Source organism: Dioscorea cayenensis, chromosome 14, assembly GCF_009730915.1.
Source record: "Dioscorea cayenensis subsp. rotundata cultivar TDr96_F1 chromosome 14, TDr96_F1_v2_PseudoChromosome.rev07_lg8_w22 25.fasta, whole genome shotgun sequence".
In the NCBI taxonomy this organism is placed as follows: domain Eukaryota; kingdom Viridiplantae; phylum Streptophyta; class Magnoliopsida; order Dioscoreales; family Dioscoreaceae; genus Dioscorea; species Dioscorea cayenensis.
Window position 1 is genome coordinate 16856819 of NC_052484.1, and position 25114 is coordinate 16881932.

Sequence of the window (25114 nt, forward strand, 5' to 3'; positions counted from 1 at the left end):
GAGGAACAACTTGCTATTTTCATGCACATAGTTGGCCATGATATGAAGAATCGAACCTCTGTATTTAGAATTTGGTAAATAATACATAACAAGCCCATTGACAATTATGAAGGGCTTAGAGTAATTTGTGGTGAAGAAAATGTGACGGGACTCCTATGCAAAGCATCATTGTATTTAGAATTTGGTGACAATCCTAAAATTGAAGAATCCAACAACGATAATGTTAAATTAGCCCCTATTCATAATGTTAAAACTGAAGAAGGTGATGGCAACCCCACTCCACCTATTGCTAGGAGCCCTTCCACCTCGTTTATTGAATCCAATCGTTCTAGGAGGGGAGTGAAAAGTGCTTCAAGTATGTCGAATCTACTTACGATTGTTAGTGAAATGATAACTACTATCAAAAATCCATTACATTGGACAGATATTTTATATGATAGGGTTATGGAGGTCGATGGGTTTGATGAGCAAGAGCTTGTTGTAGGTGTTTATATCATGCTAATGATGACTACAAGAAATCAAAAACAATGCACCGAGGCATGGTTCCTTTCTATACACTCCAAGTAGATGCACACACTGGCGGGGCAATGGAGGGTAGTTGATCCTTCTCTACAACCAGCTACAATCTGAATTCCATTTTTTTTTTTAATCATGCTCATTGTTTTTGTGATTTTGATCATGATCCTCGTTGTTTTTCCTATTCTGGAGTTTGTTTTTTTACCATGGTCTTTGTTTTTGGCTATTTTACACGTGTTCTTTTCCATAACACGTTTGATGTGGTCAGACAATGCTTGTGTTCTAATTGCTGTCAGGTTTGTTTTGTTTTACATTTGATTAGATGTAGTTAATTAGGCTAGTTGTATCAACGAATAGCTTACCTCACAAGCTTGTTGTGAATGATGTTCATGTGAATATGTTTTTATGGTTGTTAGCCTTTTTTGTGTTTTCTACATGCCATGTCTGGGTATTCCTACCATATTAATTCAATCAGACATATGGCATGTCCTATAGTCATGCAATGCCTAGGATTTGGTTATTTTTCTATTTTTGTTTTGAACCATGTACAGGGGCTTTATACAACTATTAGTTGCATCTGGCGGGCACTGTTAGGATGAATGAACCCTTTCAATTGTAGCCAAAGAGCAACTTAATTGAGTTGGGGAGTTTTTTTCAGTAACCTTTTGTCTTAGTCTTGTTGTATCCCTAAGAACGGCGAGGCCATTGGGCCGGATGAAATTCTACCATTGCAGCCTTCTGGGTTCAGTTTTGTTCTCATTAATTTCACAACAATTTGTTGTTTTCTTAGATGTTTTCTAGTTTAAGATGATCTTATATTTTTTGCAATTTATATTTTATAGTTGTTTTGGTATGATTCCTTTTTATTTTTGGGGTTTTATAATTTATTTTGTTGAGTTCTGTGTGTGTCAATATTAGAAGCAAAAAGGGATCTAATTTTGGGCAATGAGGTGTTATGATTGAGTTTTTATAACCTGAGCCATGCAATCATGATGGAGTTCACTCATGAGAGTAGTGCTACGAAGATACCTTTTATTAATTGACTTCCTTTATGCAAGAGGATGTGTTTTTTCATTTTTCATTTTTTTGTCATTGGGTTGTTGTAATTACTATTCGGTCATTTTGTACAAGTGAACATCTGTTATGCAATTCTTATACACATGAATTGTTGTAATAACTTTTGGCTCTTCTTGTACAAGTGAACACTTGTTATGAACAATCAGTTATGCAATTCTTGTACACATTAATTTTTTTTCATGTTGTACCATTATAAATTTTAATTGTTGTGAATAAAGAATATCTTTATACTTATAAATTGTCACATGTGTTGTGGCGTAGATGAATTGTGCAACTCATTGTGTTCTTGTGATTAAGAAATTGTTCATCTATGGGCATTTCATACTTAGATGAGTAACACATAAACTGGTCTTTGTCAACCATGATTTATACATATATTAAATTTTATATGTATATAATGAAAATGACCATTTTAAACATTATTATACATTACATAACATAATCAATCCTAAAGTATGTTGTGTTATTTTTTTTTTCAATTTGATGAGAAAACATTAGTTATTAAGGCAATGAATATATTGTTTTAGATAACATAAAAAAAATACCTAATTATGTTTTTAACTAAGTTATCTTTAATGATGTTTATATAAGTGCAAATTTTGGGCATTGTATTAATCAAACTTAATTGAGTTAAAACCTACAAATTAGTACACTAATTGATAAAATTATGATGTTAAAAATTTCTTAAACTTAACCCAACAAAATCATGGGGGGCAATCTCACTTATACTTGGAAGCGGTGAGTGGAACCCCAATTCCACAAATCCAAACACCATGAACTGTTGAAGTCATTACTTCCAAAGTTTCATTTCTACTAACCAAACAACCGAAGTGGTTATTGATATGACATTTTTCCATCCAACCAAACAACAGAAGGTGGGAACTTCCAACTAAAGTTTTCATCGAAGTGGCATTTTCCAACTTGATTCACTTTAGTGAATTACTTCCAAACTAAACACACTCTTAATATAAACAAAAATTTAAATATAATAAAAAATATTTAAATTTGTTTTTTTAAATAATCTACAATGTACAGATGTATAGGCTATTAATATTATTATTTATACATATATTTAAAGTAGATGTATAATCTGCTTCAAGAGGGTTTCAAGGAAAATTTTAAATTTTTTAAAGAATTTCTCTTATTGCATTTAAGTATTTATTTGTATTAAATGTGATATCAGTAGTGGGAGGTGTTTAATTCCATTTCTTTGTTTGCATTAAATGTTCCATTATATGTTTCAATTAAATTATAATTATTTTATTTTTATTTTATGGGAAAAAAGTATACGATAATTTATTAAAATGTTTGGAGTATAGTTATTAGAGCCAGTTCAAATATTAGACTTTGTAGGTATTAGATTAAATAGTTCAATCTTTGTGTTATTTGGGTAAATGTTAAGTTAATAAAAATAGTTTTAAATATTATTTTATAATTATATTTTTTTAGTTATTTGATATATAATATATAATATAACATTCTTTATTATTTGTTAATTATAGAATTTATAATTTGAAGGGAAAAAAAGCAAATTATTAATCACTTAGTAGTAACTATATATTAACCAAAAATATCTCATCATTAGGATTGGTTAAGATGATTAAATTGGTTATTATTGTTATTAAAAAAGATTTAATGACATTAATTTGGTTAAGATTATTAAATTGGTTTAACATTAAATATTTACCAAGTCCTTCCAATTAAAATGGATTTTTGAAAAGTGGAAAACATTGTTTAATTCCATTTATTTGTTTACATTAAATACTTAAACAAATTATAATTATTTTTTTATTTTATATTAAATATTTAAAGAGGGTTTTAAGGAAGATTTTTAAACTTTTTTTAAAGAATTTTTCCTATTGTATTATGAACATAAAATATTTAAGGGCGTTTGGCTCTTGGATTCATGTGTTGGGAGTGGGAATGAGATGCACCCATGAAGTTTAAACCCATGTTTGGTACCAGGAAAGGAGTGAATATTGGGTTGTTATGGTAATGGGATGGCTACATGTGGGTATTTCCAATCTTGTTAAAATTAGGCGGATTTCGACTCCTTAGTATTAAAATGATTATTATACCCTTCTTTTAGAAAACATTTCCACATTTCTTTCTCTTTTTCCCGTTGAGATTCACCGCTAGGAAATAGTGAAAATTTTCTCGTTGCCTTTTTCTTGCTCTCCGATCCGTTTTTGTCCCTTTTCTCTCAGCTTGAGATCTACCTCCGACGACAATCTCATTCTTCTCCTCTCTTTCCCTCTCTAATTTGGTCTCAAGAAGTTTAACAAGGTTTTTTTGTTCTTTCGTTCGCTGGTGTGTGTGTGGAATGGAGAGTCTTGAGGAATTGAAGACACTGTGTTTGTTCTAAATTCCAAAAGAGCTTGATTCATAGTTTTTAGGAATATTTTAGAGCACCTGTACATGCAGTTTGGTTGAATGATGGTTTATATAATTTTAGAGCACAATAAATTAGTTTGCAAATTAAATCAAGTTGCTTCTATGAATCTTCCACTTTAGATTGTTTGGTGGTACTAAAGCTTCTATTCATATTGCTTGATTGTTATTCATTGGTTGATGTTTGAAGTCATGATACTAATTTTTCGATTCATCGATTAGTGTTTCAACTACTGAGATATAGTTTGAACAAACTTGAGAGCAACTTAAGTAGTTTGCTGATACTAATGTTTTTTTATTCATGTTGCTCTATAATTATTCGTTGATTAGTGTTTTGAACTTCTGAGTTATTAGTTGAATGAACATCAGAACAATGAGTGATTTGCTGATGCTTAACATATTTATTCATGTTGTTCGATCGCTATTCATTGATTACTGATTGAACTTCTGAGATATAATGTGAACAAACATAAGAGCAATTTGAGCTTGGTGACATTTGACGTTTCTATTTATGTTGCTTTGTTGTGTTATTCATTGATTTATGTTTTGAACTTCTTTTTAAATGTAAAAGATCTTGTTTGGATGCTTTTCATTAGTATCTCTAGGGATTCTTTTTTGTAAAACTTGAACTCTCTTTGCCAAAAAGAAGTCATTAATTATCTACACATATCTTCCCTTTATAATGAAAATCAAAGATTTACTCACATGCTTTGCATTACTAATCTTAGAAAACTAACTATATATTTGTATATATATATATATATGACAACAACCAAGATTTGAAGAATAAAATCTACATAGTTTTGTGTAATTGTTTATGTTAATTGTATTCTTTAAGACATATTTTATATTGATGAAATTCCGATTAGAGTGGTGAGAACTCAAGTCATATATGTCTATATAACTAAAGTTTGGTCATTGTATTTTCGATGCCCTGCAAATTAAACTGATGTTCGTAAACATCTTAGGAAGAGTCATTTTAGATTATCTTAATTAGTAGTTACATATGTCCTCTAGCATCATAGAATTGAATGCCACTAAAATAGTTTGCAGCCTTTTGTTCTATATATATATATATATATATATAGAGAGAGAGAGAGAGAGAGAGAGAGAGAGAGAGAGATTAAAAGAATACAAGCTTTTTCTTTCCAATTTTCTTATATTGTTTAAACATACTAGTTTTGCTAAAGAAGCTTCCATGAGTTGTGGATGGTATATCTTGTCTCAACTCTTCAAATTAAAGAAATTGGCTCTCTATTTGACTTAAACGCTTGATAACACCTTATTGTATAATTCAATTTTCTGTGGATTGCATTTATATATAAAAGGAATCAAATTTTATATCCGTAATTCAATTCACAATAGCCTAATCATGTTTAGTCCGAATTTTTTGTTCTTTCTTTTCTAGTCATGCTTCTTGCTTCTTAGGTACAGTAAAAGTATCTTTAGACTTAATCTCTATGAATATAATAATCTGAAATCCTATAATTGCTTGTTGAGGTTCTAATTGATGAGTTGTACAATTGTGTATGTCTTGGTGGAATAAAATAATATGGCAATCGTATATTTCTTTCTGGTGCACTATATACCAAGATGTTATCATTTTTTCTTATTTTTCCTTCATATTTTGTAGTAATACAAGCCTCGGAATGGACATTATAAAGATTAATACTTACTAAGGAGACCATACAATGAGCACTACTTTTTGATTAATATAAACCAGCAAAAAATGATAATTAGGGAGAGAAATATGTAGCTATGCTCCTTGTGGCATGTTTTAGTTGTAAGATTTAATTGGTTTTGTTACTGAAGCCTTGTATAGCAGTGACATATATGCATATATGTGTATATATATATATATATAAGTAATGGACCATATATATTAATCAATCATAGTTAAAATCATAGTTTAAATTATAGTTTAATCATTCTTACAAAACATATCTTGTTTTATTTGTTAATTTTAGATATGGCTAACGAAAACTGTGGAAAATGTTCAAGTAGAGCAATTACTTCACATGATGTATGCATGCATTTTTTTCGTTATGAACATCATCGTCACTATTTGTGCAATAAATGAGGAAAATGATCAAGACAATATCATTCATTATGAGGTTGAGTCAACTTGTACTAGGAGTTGTAGACAATATAAGTACATGTTCCATGTAGTTTATGAGAGCGATGTCAAGTGTACCAATAAACTCTGGAAGGATCGGTGTTGTTTTCATAAATTATGTCAATTATTGACCACTACCGGTGGGCTTCGCGGTATGAAAAATGTCATGGTTGATGAAATGATCACAATGTTCTTAAACATTGTGGCACACCACATAAAAATAGGATAATTAAGTTTGATTTTGTCAGATCAGCTTGAGACTTTTAGCAGACATTTTCATGCCGTTTTGAAAGCAATTATCCTATGCCATGATGTAATATTGAAGAAACTTGAACCTATTCTCGAAAATTCATATGATCATAGATGAAATTTTTTTAAGGTAATATCACAAAACATTTGTTTATAGTTGTTGAAAAAATATGGTGGATGCCTTGTTAATAATTAGATACTTACTTCAATGTAGAATTGTCTTGGAGCATTAGATGGAACTCATTTTCGTGTGAATGTGCCAAAAGTTGATCGACCAAGATATAGAACAAGAAAAGCGGAAATAACTACTAATGTGCTAGGTGTTTGCTCGCAAGACATGCAATATTGCATTAATTTTAGAAAATTTTTGCCATTTTGTGGATATGGTGGGCTTGGGCTTCGAAGGAATGACTGAATGTGCTATTCGAAATACCGATGCTAATGCACTCAAGGAAGCCACTCATAAGGAAGTTCAAGAGAAAAGGAAACTACTGAATCAAGTTATCTTCAACATTAATGGGCTATTCGAAGATGAAGCATTAGTGGTAATGCAATCTTTAAGAAAAGACGAGGAAAAACTTAATATGTTTTGGGATTTGCCCAATGACAAAAAAATACGTTTTTGTCACATACTTCTAGGAGGTACAAGTATTTCTTTGTTAGTTGTCATTTTGGCTTGATGTTCATAGAAGTTTTCAAATTCACATATCCATGCTATTTTTTTCATTCATTGCTATGATATTCATTACAACATTTCATAATCATGATATTTTTTGTGCATTAATTCACATATCTAATATTTACTTGGTGTGTTCAATCTACTTGTAGGAAGGGACACAATGTAGAAGAGGCAATGGCGTCCATGCCCGAGCCGTACTATAACAAACAAGGAATTTTGCTTTCTATGTTTAATAAAAAATGTTTATCTTTTGAATGGTTGTAAGATTGTCGAAACTACTATGTTGCATCTCATTAGTACTATGTTGTAACCACTCTCACTACTTTTCTAAAACTTGGTTATCTATGGGTTGTATTAAAACTATAACTATACTATCATAAGTTGAATGATGGGGTGTTGAATGGTGGGTTTAATAATGTTAATTCTGATTTTAATAGGGTGTTGAATGATGAGTTTGATAATGTTACTTCTCTTTTATATTATTAAAATATTATTGTCAAAAATATGCTTGATTAAGGGACTTTATAATTGTTTTTTTTTATTGGTAAATGATATTAAAATTACAAGTACAACAGACATAGTTTGATGTGGGCCCTATTGAGGAGATGGCATGCGCGTTCATGCGGAAGTGGGACTCGAAGTGACTGAAGGGTATTTTAGTAATTCGCCGAGCGGTGGAGTTTTTGGGTTTCTTGGGCCTAGTCTGATGGGAAACGGGCCAAATTCCATCGTTTAGGCCTCGAAAACCCTGATTTTGCTATTTTTAGTAATAATTGATTTCGCTATTAATTTGGCTAGAAATCTCTGATTTGTAAGACGTTTATGGCGTTAGCATTTATTTTGTTAACTCTTTTATTTCTTGCCGGTATTTGAAAATTTACCATTTTTGGTATATTTTCGAATCATCTCCGTTTTAGGATTATTTTCATATCTTTGATTTTTTCCTATTTAATGTAAGCCTATGGGCGAGAGTAGGGTCAGTTTTGTAATAGTTATTCTCTTGAGTAATAAAATTTACTCTTTTTTCCAATTCCTAGCTATCTTTGATCAACAGGTTTTGAAGACTTGTACTGGGTATTTGTGTGCGAATCAACAGTTCGAGTATACCGCTGCATCATAGTTTAACAAGGTTCAGTTAAAAATCACTCAATAAACAAACAAAAGTTAAGTTATCCTAATTGGTTGAAATAGTTAATTATAAATAATTAAAATAAATAAGTAAACATATTGCAAATGTTTAATAATAATAAATCATGTTATTTATTTATTTATTTAATAAATAAATAATTGTTAAATTATATTAATTAGTTGAAATATTTAATTACAATTAGAAGAAATAAATAACAGATTAAAAATATTAAATAAAATAAAACACATTATTTATTTATTAATTTATATAACAAACATGTGTTACGTTATATTAATTAGTTGTAATATTTCATTTTAATTAATTATAATAAATAAGTAAACATATTGTAAATATTTAATAATAATAAATCATGCTAATTATTTCATATTTAATATATCACAAATATTTAATAAAAATAAATTAAAATAAATAATTAAATATATTACAAATATTTAATAATAATCATGTTAATTATTTACTATTAAATATAAACTATTGTTTTGTAAAATGTAGTCGGGTATAAGTGTAATTTTATTATATTTTTCTCTATTATTATATTTTTATTCCCTAACTTTCATTCCCTTAAACTACACCTTTATCATTATCCTCCCCACTAAATACATTGTTGTCGGGTATAGTCATTATTATCCTCTCCTCTCCTCTATTTTTATTTACATTACTCCCTTTTTCTCATTCCCTCATTCTCATTCCTATTGAGTAATCTAAAGAGCCCTTAATGACATTGATTTCGTTATGGACATTAAATCAATTTTCATATTAAATATTTAATAAGATTTTATAATGGAAATAAAATAATTCTGAGAAAGTGAAAACCTTTTCTAAATTTTTTTTTGAGATATTTGTTTAGAAAATATTGAACAACATTTATTTGGAAAATATGAGAAATAAATATTATTAATAAAAAAAATTCAATGATATTAATTTTATTAAGGATGTTATGTAGGTAAGATATTTATGTAGCTACACATATAATATATATCTAATTACAATTGTTTTGAGTAGATAAGCTTTGGATAGACATGCTACAATAGAAATATTTTTAATAAAGTAAACACTATTTTTTTTACAAACTAAACACTATTTCGGTTTTCCTTTGCTTTATTATAAATAAAAAAATATCAATAATATTATACTGGTTATTATTATTTTCATTGGTGTTGTTATTGTTGGATTTTCAATATCTTAAAACAAATCGGGTCGGATTCAAAGTACGAATCCGAATTCCGAAGATCCGTTTACGCAGAGGGAAGCAGCGCGTGAAAATTACTGGAGAAGGGGAAAACCATGGCGGTGGAGGCGAGAGGAGAGGAGGGGAAATCGGCTCCCCTTCGCTCGCGGCGGCCCGATCTACGTCCCTGACCTTGTTGGATCTCCAACCTCCGTCCATGAATTCCAGTCTTCACTCCTCCATGAACTCCAGGTGCTCACCCGCCTCCAATTTCCTTCTATGCTTTGAAACCCTAACCCTAAATCTAACCCTAGTTCCGTTGAGTTTTTGTTTGTTGTTAGAGCCTTGAGGCCGAGCTGGTCGGAGCCGGAGGGTTCGAGGATGAGCTATCGTGAGACTCTCATCTCAATGTTCTTTGTTTTTATTGGACTATCTTTATGGATTAGTCTGAGCGTGTATGATTGGTTGTGGTGTTGAATTTTGGGTTTTTGTGCTTTTGTAGGGTTGATGAGCTTAAGGTTTTCACGGAGGAGGAATTGGTGGAGAAAGCTCTCAAGGAGGATTTTGAGGTGATTGTTTTATTTACTTTTAAAAAATTGCTTGGCTCTTTTGGATATTTTAAATGATGATAAATTTTTAATTCTTGTTTTATAAAAAAGTTATTTGTTGCATTGTTTGGTGTGCCAGAATTTGGCAAGCGCGGATGATAAGTCAAAATTGTTGGAGGGCACTAATGGAGGGTAGGTTTTACTTATTTATTTGCATTTTCCATTTTAGCTTATCTTGATATCTAAATATTTTTACTGAAAAATTTGCTTTTATAGTTAGATGTGCATATGCATCTTTTTTTTTATGCTAAAGTTTAAAAAGTGAAGTTTGAAAAAGAAGCAATGTGTATTTGATTATGAATTATCATATTTTATGCATATTCTATGGATTGTATATAAGTCTTGAATAGAGTATTCTAGCGATGTATTTAGACCATTTTTTTTTTTCTATTTAGCATTACTATATGCACATGGCCAAGAGAAGTAGATTAGGTTTATGTTATAAGAAGTAGTGGCATTTTTGCAAGATTAAATTTTTTTTTCTCCTTTAGAACATTTGTGTTGTGGGCATTACTGTATTTATTTTTCTTGATGTGCTGATGTAATCCTAGATTTTGTACCTTGACCAAAGTTTTGACGGGTATTGAGGAATCTTCTGAATTGCTGAATCTTCTGGACTTTTCCTCTGATCATTGAATGATGTTTTTATCTTCTCCAATGGCGAATTACTTTTTCCATGTTCTAAGCTATTCTTTATTTATGGCCACAATTCAAAGTTAATATGACGTCTCTTATAGTTTGTAAGCCACACAAGAGGTTGGGGAATTTATCGAATTTATACTTCAATTGCTTTTAGGAGCAGATGTAGTAGTATTTGCAATAGTATATCTAGTTTGAGTTGGATGATATTATCTGTGCAGGTCAGTGGATCACTCTTGTCTCTCAAGTGAAGACGTTGTTTGTAGAGAAACAACAACAAATGACACTGGAAATCTGGAATCAAGTGGCTGCATATGCAATTCTTCAGTTGAAAAGTGCAGCAACAATATTATTGAGAAAAATATCCCACAGAAGGCAAAGAAAAGGGGAAGAGTCTTTGATAGAAATAGTCGAGCTGCAGAATTAGAAGTATGCCCACTTGACCCTTATGAGCTTTCAATCTTCATTTTTCTTTTAACTTATATGTTTTAAGTTTTGTAATTTTGTTAATGATTATATTTATGTAATATAGCCACCATACTCTCTAGGTTGATGAAACTAGTAATCTTCATTGGTCATTTGGAGGCATTTCTATATATCCTATAAAACTGTGCAAATAGAACCCTGCTATTTAATTGGATTGAGTTTCTTAGCATTGTGAAATTATTGTTAAATAAATTTGTATGTTTTCTGATCATTTTAATAGCAACAAGAAAGTGCATCTTTTGAAGAGGGATACAAGTTTTTTCTATTTCTTTCATTCAACAGGAGATACTGATCTTTCTCTATATGGTAAATTTTTACTATATAACATACATCATTTGGTTAAATCTGAGTTTCCTGCTGTGTCAACTGATGTTTCTTTGGCTGAAGTGCTTTGGACATGTCTTTGTGTAACTTGTCAGTTTGTGAAATTGTGAAACAACAATATCTTCTACAAGTTTGATCTCATCTTAGTTAAAATCTGAATGGAATTCATGTTTTCCGTGTTCCTACCACATGAATTTTTACTGCAATTACTACAGTTATTGATAAAATTAACTGAATTGATTCATCTTATGTTGATAGCATGGTCTGTAAAACATGCCAAGTATTCATGAACTTCTTGTGTAGGTTCTATTAATCACACTTCATAATTAAGTGATGGTTTTGAACGATAACGATGGCTAACTGTGCTGATTAAAATCTAAAGATGAACCCAGATGGTCTAAGAGAAATGATAGTGGAAACTAGATGAGGTGGTTGGATATTCGAACATGGTATTTTTTGCATGTGGTTTAGTGATGTGGGGATTTCAAATTTAATGAAGCAGTTTGAAGAAAGCTTAAAATTGAAAAATTCTTGTATGGATGGGTTGTTCTAAGAGCACTATGATTACAGGACTGAGAAATGTAGATAAGCAAATTATCATACAGATTTACATAAATAGTCTAGAATTTATTGAAATTATGGCATACTATTGTATGAGTCTATGATTTGCTATTTTACTTGTTATGAAATGACTAATTAAGTACCGGCACACTGACCTTTCATGTGCTTAATATGTTTTATTTCTGTCATCTGGCATTCTAGACTCTTGAACATTTTTTAGGTTTGATGATTATCCTTCTGGGTTTTTTTTTATTTTTTTAATTTTTCACATAGAGAACATGGATCACACCTTCTTTGATCAGGGTAGTTACTTTGCAAAAGTGGAACAACTTAAGAAACTCAAACAAAAACAAGAAGAAGACAAGCTAGCTGCCAGATTACATTCTTTCAGGTAATTTCATTTTATTTTTGTGGCATATTTGCCCGAGAGGTATACTTTTTGCATACATATACCTTGTGGCATTGATCCTTGGAGTAGTAACAAAAGGTAGGAAAAGTTTGAAAATTCGTTCTATGGTACAGTCCCTTGAGGCTAACCAAAACTCATGTGATGTGCTATTTTTTATCTTTTTTTTTTGTGATATCATTTTCTTCTGTAATTCAGTAAAGTGCCTTTAGTCCAAGTATTACTAACGAGTTGTGCTATTTTTGCATTGCCTGTTTCTTGCATTTTTAGGTGATTATGCATTTCCTTCAGAATCTTCTATATGGCTTTGATTTTTCTGGCATTTGCCTTCATTTGCTGATTTAGAGTCTTCTTGTTCATGTGTGGTCTACATACCCTCTTGAGTTCTACTTTCTCCTTGTAATTAACTCCTGTTTACTAGCATATTTTTTAAGTTTTTAAGCAGAGAAAACATGAGCTATTTAATATAGAGGTTTGTGACTCATCTTTTGTTTTAGTGGGTGTTGTTTTCATTAATGTGAGACTCATCTTTTGTTAAGAGGTGTAATAACTAGAAATTGTGCACTGAGTTTTCATGGGTTGATATTGGTCCAGATGTCATAGGATATGGTAAATAATGAGTTTGAGTGTTGACTTTATACCCTTATCCTCAAAATAAATAAATAAATAAATAATAAAATAAGAGATTTTGATTTTCTTCATTTCTGATTTCATATATGGATTTTTTTGTTTTCCATAACACATGATTGAATGTTCAAGATATTCTCATTAAATAGTATTTGTATGGATTCTTTCCATGGCATGATTTTCTATCACTAACATTTGGCTCAAATGGGCTAGTGTTTGTTTAGCTTCCTTTTCATCTTTCTTGCATTATATGGCATCTTTTAAAGTCCAATAAATTGTCACCCATCAATGTTATTCCACTTTTGACTTAGATATCTTAATACTAAATGTATGTTTCTTCATTTTTTTTTCGTTTTCTTCTTTGATCAATACTTCAACAAACTACTTTTCATTGAAAGATATAAATCTGTTGTGAATGATAATTCTTTCTGCCTTATGTGATCTAAGATGAAATATTATTATTGACAAAGCTTTTAAAAGAAGTTTCATGAATTTTTTCTCTGCAATATGTAGTGAATCAAGAATTAATCCATTCTGTTGTTGCAGTGGAAATTCCAAGTTTACAGAAGGCACTGGATTGGCTTTGGAGAATACAGAAAGGATGAGATCACTTAGGTTTATAACAAATCCTGCAAAGGTATGATTGCCAAGCATATTTATTTCTGGGATTTATATAATTTCTTTGTGCCTAAAATTTTCTTACACTCTGTATGTAAGCAATTAATATAATTTTAAATATTAACATATTATAGAGACATTCTCTATAATACGTGTTTATATATATATATATATATATATATATTATGTTACATCAGGGCCTTTTCATTTCAGCTCCATACTGATAATGTTGAGCCCTGTGATTTTTTAATGCTATTTCTTTGCAATCTATTTATCATTTGCCCCTACTGGTACAAGTGTATCATGGATGTTATTTATGTATAAAACTGATTTTTGGTTCTGGTTCCGATGCTGGTATTACAGCATAAGCATTATTCACTGATAGTGTATCTATCATCTTGTTAGTATGTCTGAACAAAATTTGAAGTATTCAGCAGATGAGTCATCCTCTCAAAGTTTCAATGCAATTTCATTGTTTGCCATGGAGATTTTCCCCTAGTTATATTGTCCTTTTGTTTTATTTTATATTGGATAGGGACCTATGGTTTGCAGATTAGAGATGGACACTTATCTTTTCATTCCTTAGGCACCATTTGGTGCTTTGCCTTTTGCAGATCTAAAAGCTTGAACAGAATTTTTATATCATTGTCAACCATTTTGTATTTCTTTTGAACATGTGTCGGAAAGGTTTTATTTTTGGAGAGCATATTTCCTGGAAGTCAATATAGGCCTGAGTGCTAGACACTTTGGCATATCTGCTTACTTGGGTGATATGTTATCTGAAGCTGTATTACATTTCTTCTCATCATCTCTCACTTCTGAAGATCAATTTGCATCCTTTTATGTGCTCCACTTGTTGAAATTTTCAACGTTTGATATCTTTCTGTATCCTTGCTGTAATTTTCCTAGTTGGTGTCTGGATATCTTATTTGACGAATATCATTTGGCTATTCCCTAGAATTACTTGTTAGACTTAGACTTACTGTCGAAATGGTATTACTTTCATAAGAGAGGGAAGTTGGAGGTTCTTCTTCCCATGCAGGCCTTTTGCTTTGATAAAATGAGTTCATTAAACTTAGTTGTGCATTAGGGTAGTTGAGAGTGGTGGAACCAAAAATACTGTTTCTATATGTTGCGAGGCACTTATGTCCTTATTTCAGCTAGGCCATGGTGTATTGGATGCATATTAAATGTGGCATGCCCATTTGTTGGCTGGACATTTATATGAAGCTGTGTTCTTAAAATGCTCTATGTTCTTCTCATTTGTAGATTTCTTTCTCTTCTCTGTTAGCATATGAAATCACTGAACCTAATAAACTATGACTTGGTTTATTAGTAAATGCTTGCCATCATACTGACATTTTTTCCTCATAATCCTAGACAGTGAGCATGTATTTCATGATGATTTCTGTGACGAACCCTTTTCCTTTTTAATTGTGTTTTCTGTTTTCCTTCACAGGTGAAGTCATCTAATTCAGAAGAACATGTGCCATTATGCTACCCAGAAGTTCTTCTTTGTGTGGAGATTTATCACAAAAAGAATAACTCAATGAAGGTACTTCAAAACATTGTATATAGAGATTATTGGTGCTTTAATTTTGTATTGACCCGTGCTTTATCATTATTAGTCTTTCAGTTACCAGTGAATTTTCTATTCTTTAAATTTATCTTATTTGGACTTAGGCTTTATTTTTGTGAAATCGAAAGCAACCTGGATGGTATATTGTTATGCCTTCACACATGTGGGTGGTTGCATTTATAATTGGAGTAAAAAGAATGCAATCTACTATTCTACATCTCCATTACTTTCAGGCAATGCTAAAATGTCTCTTATGTTTGGCTGTGGAAATATTTTACATGGTTATCTATTTATGATGTCACCTATAGGCAAAATCAAAGATAGTCAAATATTTACATCTTTAATAAGACAATTATGCTAACTTCTTTAACTTAGAATCTCTATGGGGAACTTGCTGCATCACCTTTTAAACTTCTCAATGATGCCCTTATTTTTCTTTGATTTTTCTTAGTTCATGAGTAGTTGGTTTATTTCATGTAAGCCCTATGGGTCAAAGACACGATGTTGTTTGGCATGGTCTTCCAGATATATGATCTTTTGAACCACAAGTGCCTACAAACTGGAAATACTAATAGCTGGAGCAGCACCTTGCTGTTCTGGGATGTTTAATTTTGACCATGCGTGGTAGTAATTCATTTAATATGTAATTATATAACAGTTCGACTCCTCCATCTAATTCAGAATCTTAAGAGTTGAATTCTTTCAATTTCTGTTAATTTTTTATTATATTCTTTTATTGTAACCCCCGGATGTTTTGTCTGGGACATGTTGCTCTTCTGCAGACTCAAGAATTCCTGGTCTTGGGAAGGCAACTTCTAACTGAGTTGAGAGACAATATTTACTGCCAGATGGATAAGCTGATGCAAATCTCAGGGAAACATGATCCTTCTGGATATTTCCTTATTGAAGTATGATTTTTTCTTAGTCTCATTAGATTTTTAGCTTTTGATTATATATTCAGGACTTATTTCATGGAATCTTTATTTGCTCCTTGCAGAATACCTTTTACAATGATTTAAGAGATCCATCTGCTATTGATTATAGCAAACCCATTTTTGATTGGCTTGAAAGCTGTAAGGATGAAGTCTCAGAGAAGTGGAAGTACATTATGTCTGGTGAATTGAAGAAGAAGCAAAAGGAGCTACTGGGGGATGTTGAAGTTCCATGTGTGCCTGATTTTAAAGTTGCAGACATGCAGAAAACTCACTTTACAGAACTATGCTTTCGATTAGGCGCTGGTTATATTTACTGTCATCAGGTAATGCTCTTCAAATCATTCTATTCTTCCACATGCATCCAAGCAATTGCCTATACTCTCACTAAATCCTCATTAATTTTACTATGGCATAGGAAATCTTTTACTTGTATATTGTCATATTTCATGGATTTTCTTTGTGGATGTTTAAGGTATAATGTGGTGCCTCCCACAATTATTCTCGGATTTCTTTTGCTAATAATGAGATCAATTACTCGCATATCATTAAGAATAGATCAACAAATATCACCTTCCTTTCTTTGAACTATAGGTACTGTCCCCCAAATCTGCATAATCCATATTCACCTTGATCATAATGCTTGAATGCATAGAACTCGATGGATTTTTCATTTTCACTCATTATCCCCCTTACATAGGCTATGTCTGCATGCTATGATCTAATGAGTGCACTGGCATGTCTCCATTAATAAGATCATTTTCACTTCTATAATTTTCATTTTATTTAAAACGTCAAGATGCAATGAATTGCAAATATTCTCATTGTCATGTTTGTGTGCACAGCATTGTCCTCTTTAGCATTTTTTTACATGCTTCAACCCTTTCCTTTCTTTATTGTAGAAACTCAGCTATGATGCTTTTGTTGGAATCTGACAGGGCAACTGCAAGCATATGATAGTAATAAGGGACATGAGACTGGTCCATCCTGAGGATGTACAGAATCAGGTAGACTATCCTCTCCTCACCTTTCAAATCAGACCGCGCTACAAGAAATGCTCTGTTTGTAAGATTTATCATGCAACCAAAATGACGATCGATGATAAATGGGCGCCAAATAACCCTTGTTATTTCTGCATCAAGTGTTACTTCCTCCTCCATTACAAGGAAGATAACTCATTGCTTTATCCACATCTCGTGTATGATTATCATCATGAGTAAAGAATTGCTGTTGCACAGCAGAAGAATTTTCCCTACTAATTGGTGTGTGCTTCTACAAATTTTCAGAAAGAAATGCTCATCCCAATACCTGGGAAGAAAGTTTTGGCACGATTTTTATTTATTTATTTATTTTTTTCATTTTTGCAAGTGGTTCGGATGGAAGGAAATTATTGGAACAGAAAGGGGACACAGCATTTTTTTTCTGGGTTTCTTGTGTTGGAGAATGATCATGAGATTATGGATGTGGTAGAGGAATGTATAGATAGCATTTGAAATCTCATATGAAATTTTATTTTAAATCCATTAGCAGATATGACCGCATAGCGCAGTGGATTAGCGCGTCTGACTTCGGATCAGAAGGTCGTGGGTTCGACTCCCACTGTGGTCGGCTTCCTTGGAGAGGTTTTTGGAATTTTAAATTATTATTAAATATATAAGGTAATTTATGATCGACATTTAAACACAAATGGGGATGTAGCTCACATGGTAGAGCGCTCGCTTTGCATGCGAGAGGTACGGGGTTCGATACCCCGCATCTCCATTTATTGTTTTTATTTATTTATTTTCTTTTCACCGTTGCTTATATTTTATACTAATCTTATTCGAATATCTCATTTTTTTTTCCCATATTCAACAATAAACTTTATATTTTTCTATTTGTGCTATTTTGTTTTGTTTATTTACTGAAAAATTACCTTATGTTTTGTTTTTATATATAGAATTAATTATAAACATTATAATTTGCTACTTTCAAGTATAACAAAACTATATTTAATGACATTAAATTTTATATATAAGAGTTACATATCTAATATATGAATAATATATTAGATCAAATATTAATACATCACATATTATTATTATTAGAGGTGGGCACGTGCCGTCCGAAAAACCGGCCCGTGCCTTGCCCGCCGGGTTATTGAACCCGGCAGGCCGGTTCATTGCGGGTTGGTTTTTTCCCAACCCGTGACCCGGCGGGTCAAAACCCGGTTGGGCCCGGCGGGCCAGGTCAAACCCGGTTTAATATTTTTGTTTGTTTTTTTTAATACTAAGAACTTGTTGGTCATGGGATTTGAACCCATGATCTTGAACTTGGATAGCAAAAACCCAACCACTTGAACTACAATTTATTTCTAATATTTATTGGAAAGAATTATATATAGATAGATGTAGGATATGGATCAAAATATTTTATATATTTAATTTATAAAAAATTAAAAACCATATAATAAATTAAAAAAAGTATACAAATCAATTAGTAAAATATCAAAGTATCAAACAATAAATTTTCATAAATATTTTTTTAAAAAATAATTATTTTGTTAATTGTTTTTTGGTTCATAAGTACTAAATCTCTACATATGCACACTCTTAAATTCTCTTAAATAAGCTAGACTCTTATTTATCACATATATATATTAGATTATTTTTGTTTCAATTTATAAAAATAAAAAAATATAATTACAAAAAAATTGTTTTTTTAAATTATGTAAATCAATTTATAAAAAAATATATTAGTAAAAAAAGAATATCTTTGAATAATGGTTCACACCATATTATTTTGATTTGTAACTTTTTTTCAATAACAACATGATAAGACTGATAATAACCCTATTATCGGATACTAAAAGTAAAATTTAGAGTCAACCCTAATTATAATAAATAAATAAGTTGATGATAAACTTCGATTTAAAAAAATAAAGAATACTACTTGATATATACGTTTTATTTCATGACTTAAAAAAAGGTGTCTTAATAATTTAATTTGATAGATAAATAAATTAAAAAAATGTAGTTTTTTTTATCCTTTTTAAAATTATTTTGATATGTCATAAAATTTTTTAAGTTATTATAAATTATTTTAAATTTTTTGTTGTTTGGGATTAAATTTAAAAAATATTTTGTAACTTCTTTATAGTTATTTATGTTTTAAATTAAAACAAGAAAAATTTGTTGGCCAATTGGTTAATGTTATTTTCTCACTTTGTTATTTACAAAAACCCGTTTTTTGTTATTTACAAAAACCCGTCGGGCCAGGTCCGGTTCATTCACAGAATGGACCAGACCCGGCGGGCCTGCCGGGTCAACCCGGCCCGGCGGGTCTCCCTTGTAGCACGGGCCGGTTCTGGGTCCGGCTTCCAGTGAACCGGACCCGGCGGGCCCGGTTAACCGGCCCGTGCCCACCTCTAATCATTACTTTTACGAATTCGACAAGTGAATTTAATTAGAGGTGTGTAGATTGCAGATGCGAATCGATTGTTCAACCCATGCGTCTTCCTCTAGTAATAAATCGATTGTTCAATCGATGCATCTTCATCTAGTAACACGGGGTTTTAGATTACAAACCCATAGCTATATTAAAGTCTCACTATCACTATGTCCAATTCCAATAGAATTTAATCTTGAAAACTTGAAAATCCCACGTCACTAGTGAAAAAATAAGATCTCTATTGCTAGACTATAAACTCTTTGGTACAACACATGTTACGATTAGTAAATGGAGTTCCTTTAATTGGTCAATGATAAAATCAGAACATACTCATTTGCAAACATAACTCGTACAAAAAAATTATGAAACCTCATTAAGGACAACAAATATTCATTGATAACTACCACAACATCAACAATCAGTTTTAATTCATTCGTTCATAGATTCTATATATACTAACAGTAATATAATTGAATGATAAATTTATTTCTATTTAAACGGTAATATATAAATATATATTCTTGGTTTTGCACTGTTACAAACGTTTATAATTCTCAATAACTTCAACTTCAATTACGAACAAAAGAAGGTTCATCAAAAACCAGAACAAGCTTTCAGATGATCAAACAAGAGTATCATACTATTGATCTCCTTCAGAATTACAACACTGTCAAGAGATCAATCTTTCTTTACTTTGTTTGCTTCTCGTTAAATGCAAACAATATTTGCAATTAACTGGGAAAAAAAACTTTGATGAGTTAATACATGTGAATTCTTTCCAACTGAACCAACTAACATGTTTCTATACCAATAAACATTGCACAAACATATCGCTAGAGATTATCATCGACAAAGCTTGACATTTTATGTGTTGGCGTTTATCAAAATACGGTTTTCTTTAATTGCTCCATCTGCAACATGAACTAGAATGAAGCAGACAGACTAGCAATTTGTTTATATTAATTCAGAACACAGAGAAGCACATGCACTTAATAACGATGATGAGTTCAAAGGTAACAAGCACGTGTCTACCATTTTTATGGTATGGTAAAAAGCATGTATAATGCATTTTAGTAGATAAGTTCCTCCTTTCTAGATGCACTTTTGGACACTAAGTTTTGGCAACTAGTCCTCATGGCTTCAAACTTATGCATGACATCAACGAGTGAAGGCAGAGATACGGTGCAGAGTTGAAAAACCGGGGACAGCATACCATCATGAGCTCTTTCCCAGATGCCACTTTATGCTGCATCCAATACTAAAAATAGAAACCATATAAATCCGTAAGGAATTCAGCAAAAGATGAGTTTAATTATAACTATAGGTTAGTCGCATTGATTACCTTGGCTTTTGGGCAATAGACAAGTGCTGGCCACTTAGAACACAATCTATTGCCAAACTCAAATCTCTGAGAAGTAATTATATGAAATACATCAATGGAAGATTCAACAATGCATAATAAAAAAAAAAAAATCCACCTCGCATTTTGTACATGTACCTTCCTGTGACAGGTATGTTACTGTTTGGTCGGGAGTCATCAAATTGTCCATGGTAGAACAACTCAAAAGGTCGCCTTCCATCCTATAAACAGAAGTCAAATACATTAAAATACGGAAGAAGGTATCATAACACGGTAGATTCATTTGAGCAGGAACAAGATGCATTATAATGCATAAAGGAATAGCCATGAAATACTGGATGCATGTAAGAGTTCAACACAAGATTACAAAATGAACGGGAATAAGATGCATTGTCATGCATGACAGAGCACTTGCGAAGAACTAAATGTAAGAGTGTAACACAAGCTTACAACCAAAAGACGAAATTTACATCAAGATATCACCGTATTCAAGAAGTTATGTTAGAAAAATGAATTTTACCTTTTTGAAGAGGAAAAACTCCGGTGTGCATACAGCTTGAAATGCCCGAGCAACTTCTTGTGTCTTGGAGGATAACAAAAAGACATGGTTAAAAAAACAAACAATCAAATTCATCCTTTTTTTTATTATCAAAGTTTAGAAAGATGGGATATTAATTAACCATGTTGAAGTCAAATGTACAAAGAAAAAGATTGTTTTTGTTAATGGTAATCCACTGATACACTGAAGTTGTGACTTGAATGTTGCAATGAAGGTTAACTTTTACAAATTATAAGTTTCAAATATTTTCAGGAACAAAAGGGAACGATGAATTACTCTGATCAATGTAATATAGATAGTGGGCATTTCAATTGGAAGATATATTTTCCAGTTAAATGGTATTATTAAAGATGCAAACTATGATTACCTCATCAAACAAGTAAGGGAAAGGATAGTTAAATAGCTTCGCATCTTGTGCCATAAATTCAGGTCCATCCTGTTAGAAATAAACAAGAGCTTAACATAGAAAAAGAAGTGTTGGATAAAATTGAGCAAATAAATATTAAAATATGTTGAATCCACCAAGTGTTTATCGGTAAAAGGCATCACATAATCTTGCTTTGAGTGTAAGAAACAAGGTTTGATTCCATCTTGAAGCAACCATTTATAACAGTTAAAACATATAATATACTAATCAGTACCTGTGGATGTGTAATGGCGGAATTTGAAGAGATTGCAACAACACCAAGTCCCTTCTGCTTGCATAAAAAGGAAAAATAGCTACCAGTAAATGTTTATCAGATAGTGTTTCATACAACAATAAAGGAACTCACATACCCCCATGTAGAAACTTGTAATCTTCGCAATATCCTTTTTTAAGTGCTTAACAAATGGGCAGTGGTTGCAAATGAACATCACCTACACCATCCAATGCACATCAGGTTAAAAAAGTTATTTTACATACATATGTTTAGTTTATAGAAATACTTAAGGCTAACAAAATGTTCAAGTGTGAATTTAAAAGGTGATAATTCTACTCCATCATTCACAAGCAAATAATTAAGAACATAAGGTAAGAAGACCCTTGTCTTGAATCCATGCACTTAGAAATGACAATGGGTGTTCTAAGGATATCTTTGCAAGTACAAGCTCAAAATCTGTATACTGATTAAGGTCCACTAAGAAGTATCACTAAAGGACTAGACACAAAGGCAAGAAACCTTTCATGAAAAGTTACAGACAGTCTTCTCAAAAGCAACAAAATAATGGCTTCTCAATAAGGCAAGGAAGATAAGAAGCTCAATAAGGGGGAAGTACCACTTATCTCTTGAACCAAAACATTGTCCTCTTCCAGATATTTAAATTTGAAATATGAAATATCCTTATGAGATTGGTTCATAATGAACTTGACCACGAAAGTAAAAGAGGAAGAGGAATCAAGCATCAACAGGTTAATTTCTTTTGATAAAATTTGATCCACGGACAAAAGTGGTTTGATATTATGGTGACTAATCCTTCATTAAGAGGGAAATGTAGACACCTCTTAAACTTGGCCATGACCACAAGAATCACAGCAAGTGTATCAGAAGCCATTGAAAGTAGGAAGTTAATATCCAAGCTCTTCAACAGAAGGTTATACTCTTTGCTCACCTAAAGTGCATAATTTTCTCCTGTCTAGATAGATCTAAATCCTAAGATGATTACAACATTTCAGAGAAAGATGTTGGCCTTCTCTAATGTCACATCATCTACATCCTCGTGAGCTGAATTGAATTAAACAGCATGTTATTGTCGTCAATGGTTCTATTATACATTGCTAAGAAGGATTAGACCTAACAAACACACAAAGCTAACTTCACAAAAATGAAAGAAGAATTTGAACCAATAAAAAAAATGCAAGAAAAGCAACTGTCTACAAACATGAGTGCACGCACACACAAGTCTGCTTAGCCAAAATATGTATATCCATGACAATCTTCGCAAAGCATGGAAAGAAGAACCTGAACAAGAAACCCACCTACAGCAGTAATCACTGATCATACAAGCGCAACCAACAAAACAAACAAACAAACCAAAAACCTGACCCAACAATGGAAAGCAAATGAATAATTCTCATCTGAAAAGCAGGACAGGATTTAAACTCATCCAATTTCCTTATCTAAAAAAAAACAGAAGGAAGAAGAGCACACGCACGGAATTAAATCATTAAATAAAGGAAAATAGAGAAAAAACCAGACACAATAATGGAAATCAAACGAATAATTCTCAACAGCAAAGCAGGTTAGCATTCAAAGCTATCCAATGTCCAGACCACTAAAAGGAAATAATAAACAACAAAAGCAAGAATGTCTGCACTAAAAACAAACACGCACACATACCCAAACAATTGAACAATTGAAATGAAATTCATAATTCTCACTAGAAAAGCAGGACAGGATTCAAAGCAATGATCTTTGCACACCACAAACACAACAATCAAATCATCAAAAACCAGAACAAATCTCACCAGCAAAGCAGGGTAGGATTCAAACTCATCCAAGGTCCAAACTTTCCCAGTCAAAGGCTCCGGAAGCTGTCCAAAAGACATCAAATCCATAAGCAAAACCTCAATCAAAGCTCATCATTCTTCATCTCAAAAAAGGCGACAAATTTACACAAAAAAAAAACCTCAAAATGTGGAGCTCTGAAGCCCAAGGATGCACGAGTGGACTCCATTCTCGCCGCTCGAACCTGCAATAATCTTCTCACTGGAACACTCTGACGGTGGAGCAAAGAGGAAGACAGCGTGAGAAGAGATGAGGATTGGAACGGTGTGGTGAACCGCGGAGCAACCAAACGAGCTGTTAAAGAGCTGGGATTGGCTGCTGAGAAGAGGGCTCCTGCAAGGCCGGCAGAAACCATTTCCACTTCTTTTCTTCACAAAATTGAGAGGTCTTCATTTCTTTTAAAAATTGCACCCTTTCATCAACTTTTGGATATATCTATACCTTATTATTTTATTTTATTAAGTTTTAATTAGATTTTAGTAATTAAAAAATAGATTTTTTTTTGTTAATGTTGTGTGGAAATGGACACTACAGTGTTGTTCTTTGCTTGTTAAAGAAAGCCAAGAGAGACAAGGACATTATCATATGAAATTACTCCATTATATTAGATTGCATATGCCTACTCAATCAAAGACCAATGATGACTCTCTCCCATGTTTACAGATCGGTTAACAAGCTTACATACTTCTTAACTCAGGAGTCCATTACAAAACCAGGACTCCATGATTGGAGATTTTCTTTCCACAAGCATATTCCCTCTTACTAGCCCAAGACTGTACTATGTGATTTCAACTTTCAAGTAATGAATTTCTTAACTTTAAATAAATAAAAAAAATTCATAACGCATAGATATAGACAAGGACATTATCATATGCTTAACTGTTATATATATATATATATATATTTTGATATATGAACATTATTAATTCATAACTAATCATAACCAATAATTTTTTGGTCTATTGTCACCGAGATTATTTAAATAGAATATTCGTTTTATAGAGGATTTGAAATCTGTTATGCCAAACACAACAATAATATGAAGAAAAACAAAAGAAAATAGTAGTACACAGAGATTTACGTGGTTCGGTCTATATGACCTACGTCCACGGGTAGGGAGATAGAGATTTCTTATTCTTCTCTTTTGAGGAACA

At 31.8% G+C, this 25114-nt stretch overlaps 2 protein-coding genes and 2 non-coding genes across 4 annotated transcripts; 3 read left to right on the forward strand and 1 right to left on the reverse strand.

The window, feature by feature from the left end:
* Positions 1 to 774: 774 nt before the first annotated feature.
* Positions 775 to 17484, forward strand: LOC120276196 (snRNA-activating protein complex subunit). The gene is made up of 12 exons (XM_039282922.1): positions 775 to 812; positions 9388 to 9598; positions 9688 to 9737; positions 9849 to 9915; positions 10034 to 10086; positions 10815 to 11022; positions 12267 to 12355; positions 13544 to 13634; positions 15075 to 15170; positions 15977 to 16102; positions 16192 to 16452; positions 17065 to 17484. Exons 1-12 carry the CDS (start codon positions 775 to 777, stop codon positions 17344 to 17346), a joined length of 1572 nt encoding a protein of 523 aa, XP_039138856.1. The 3' UTR covers positions 17347 to 17484.
* A 176-nt stretch (positions 17485 to 17660) lies between these two features.
* On the forward strand, positions 17661 to 17734 carry TRNAR-UCG. The gene has a single exon. It is a non-coding gene; the product is annotated as a tRNA-Arg (tRNA).
* Positions 17735 to 17814: 80 nt separating this feature from the next.
* On the forward strand, positions 17815 to 17887 carry TRNAA-UGC. The gene has a single exon. It is a non-coding gene; the product is annotated as a tRNA-Ala (tRNA).
* A 2508-nt stretch (positions 17888 to 20395) lies between these two features.
* On the reverse strand, positions 20396 to 24361 carry LOC120275134. The gene is made up of 9 exons (XM_039281636.1): positions 24082 to 24361; positions 23921 to 23986; positions 22252 to 22332; positions 22116 to 22169; positions 21842 to 21910; positions 21436 to 21498; positions 21054 to 21136; positions 20898 to 20963; positions 20396 to 20813 (listed from the first exon to the last, which is right to left on the reverse strand). Exons 1-9 carry the CDS (start codon positions 24313 to 24315, stop codon positions 20771 to 20773), a joined length of 759 nt encoding a protein of 252 aa, XP_039137570.1. The 5' UTR covers positions 24316 to 24361; the 3' UTR covers positions 20396 to 20770.
* Positions 24362 to 25114: the final 753 nt, after the last annotated feature.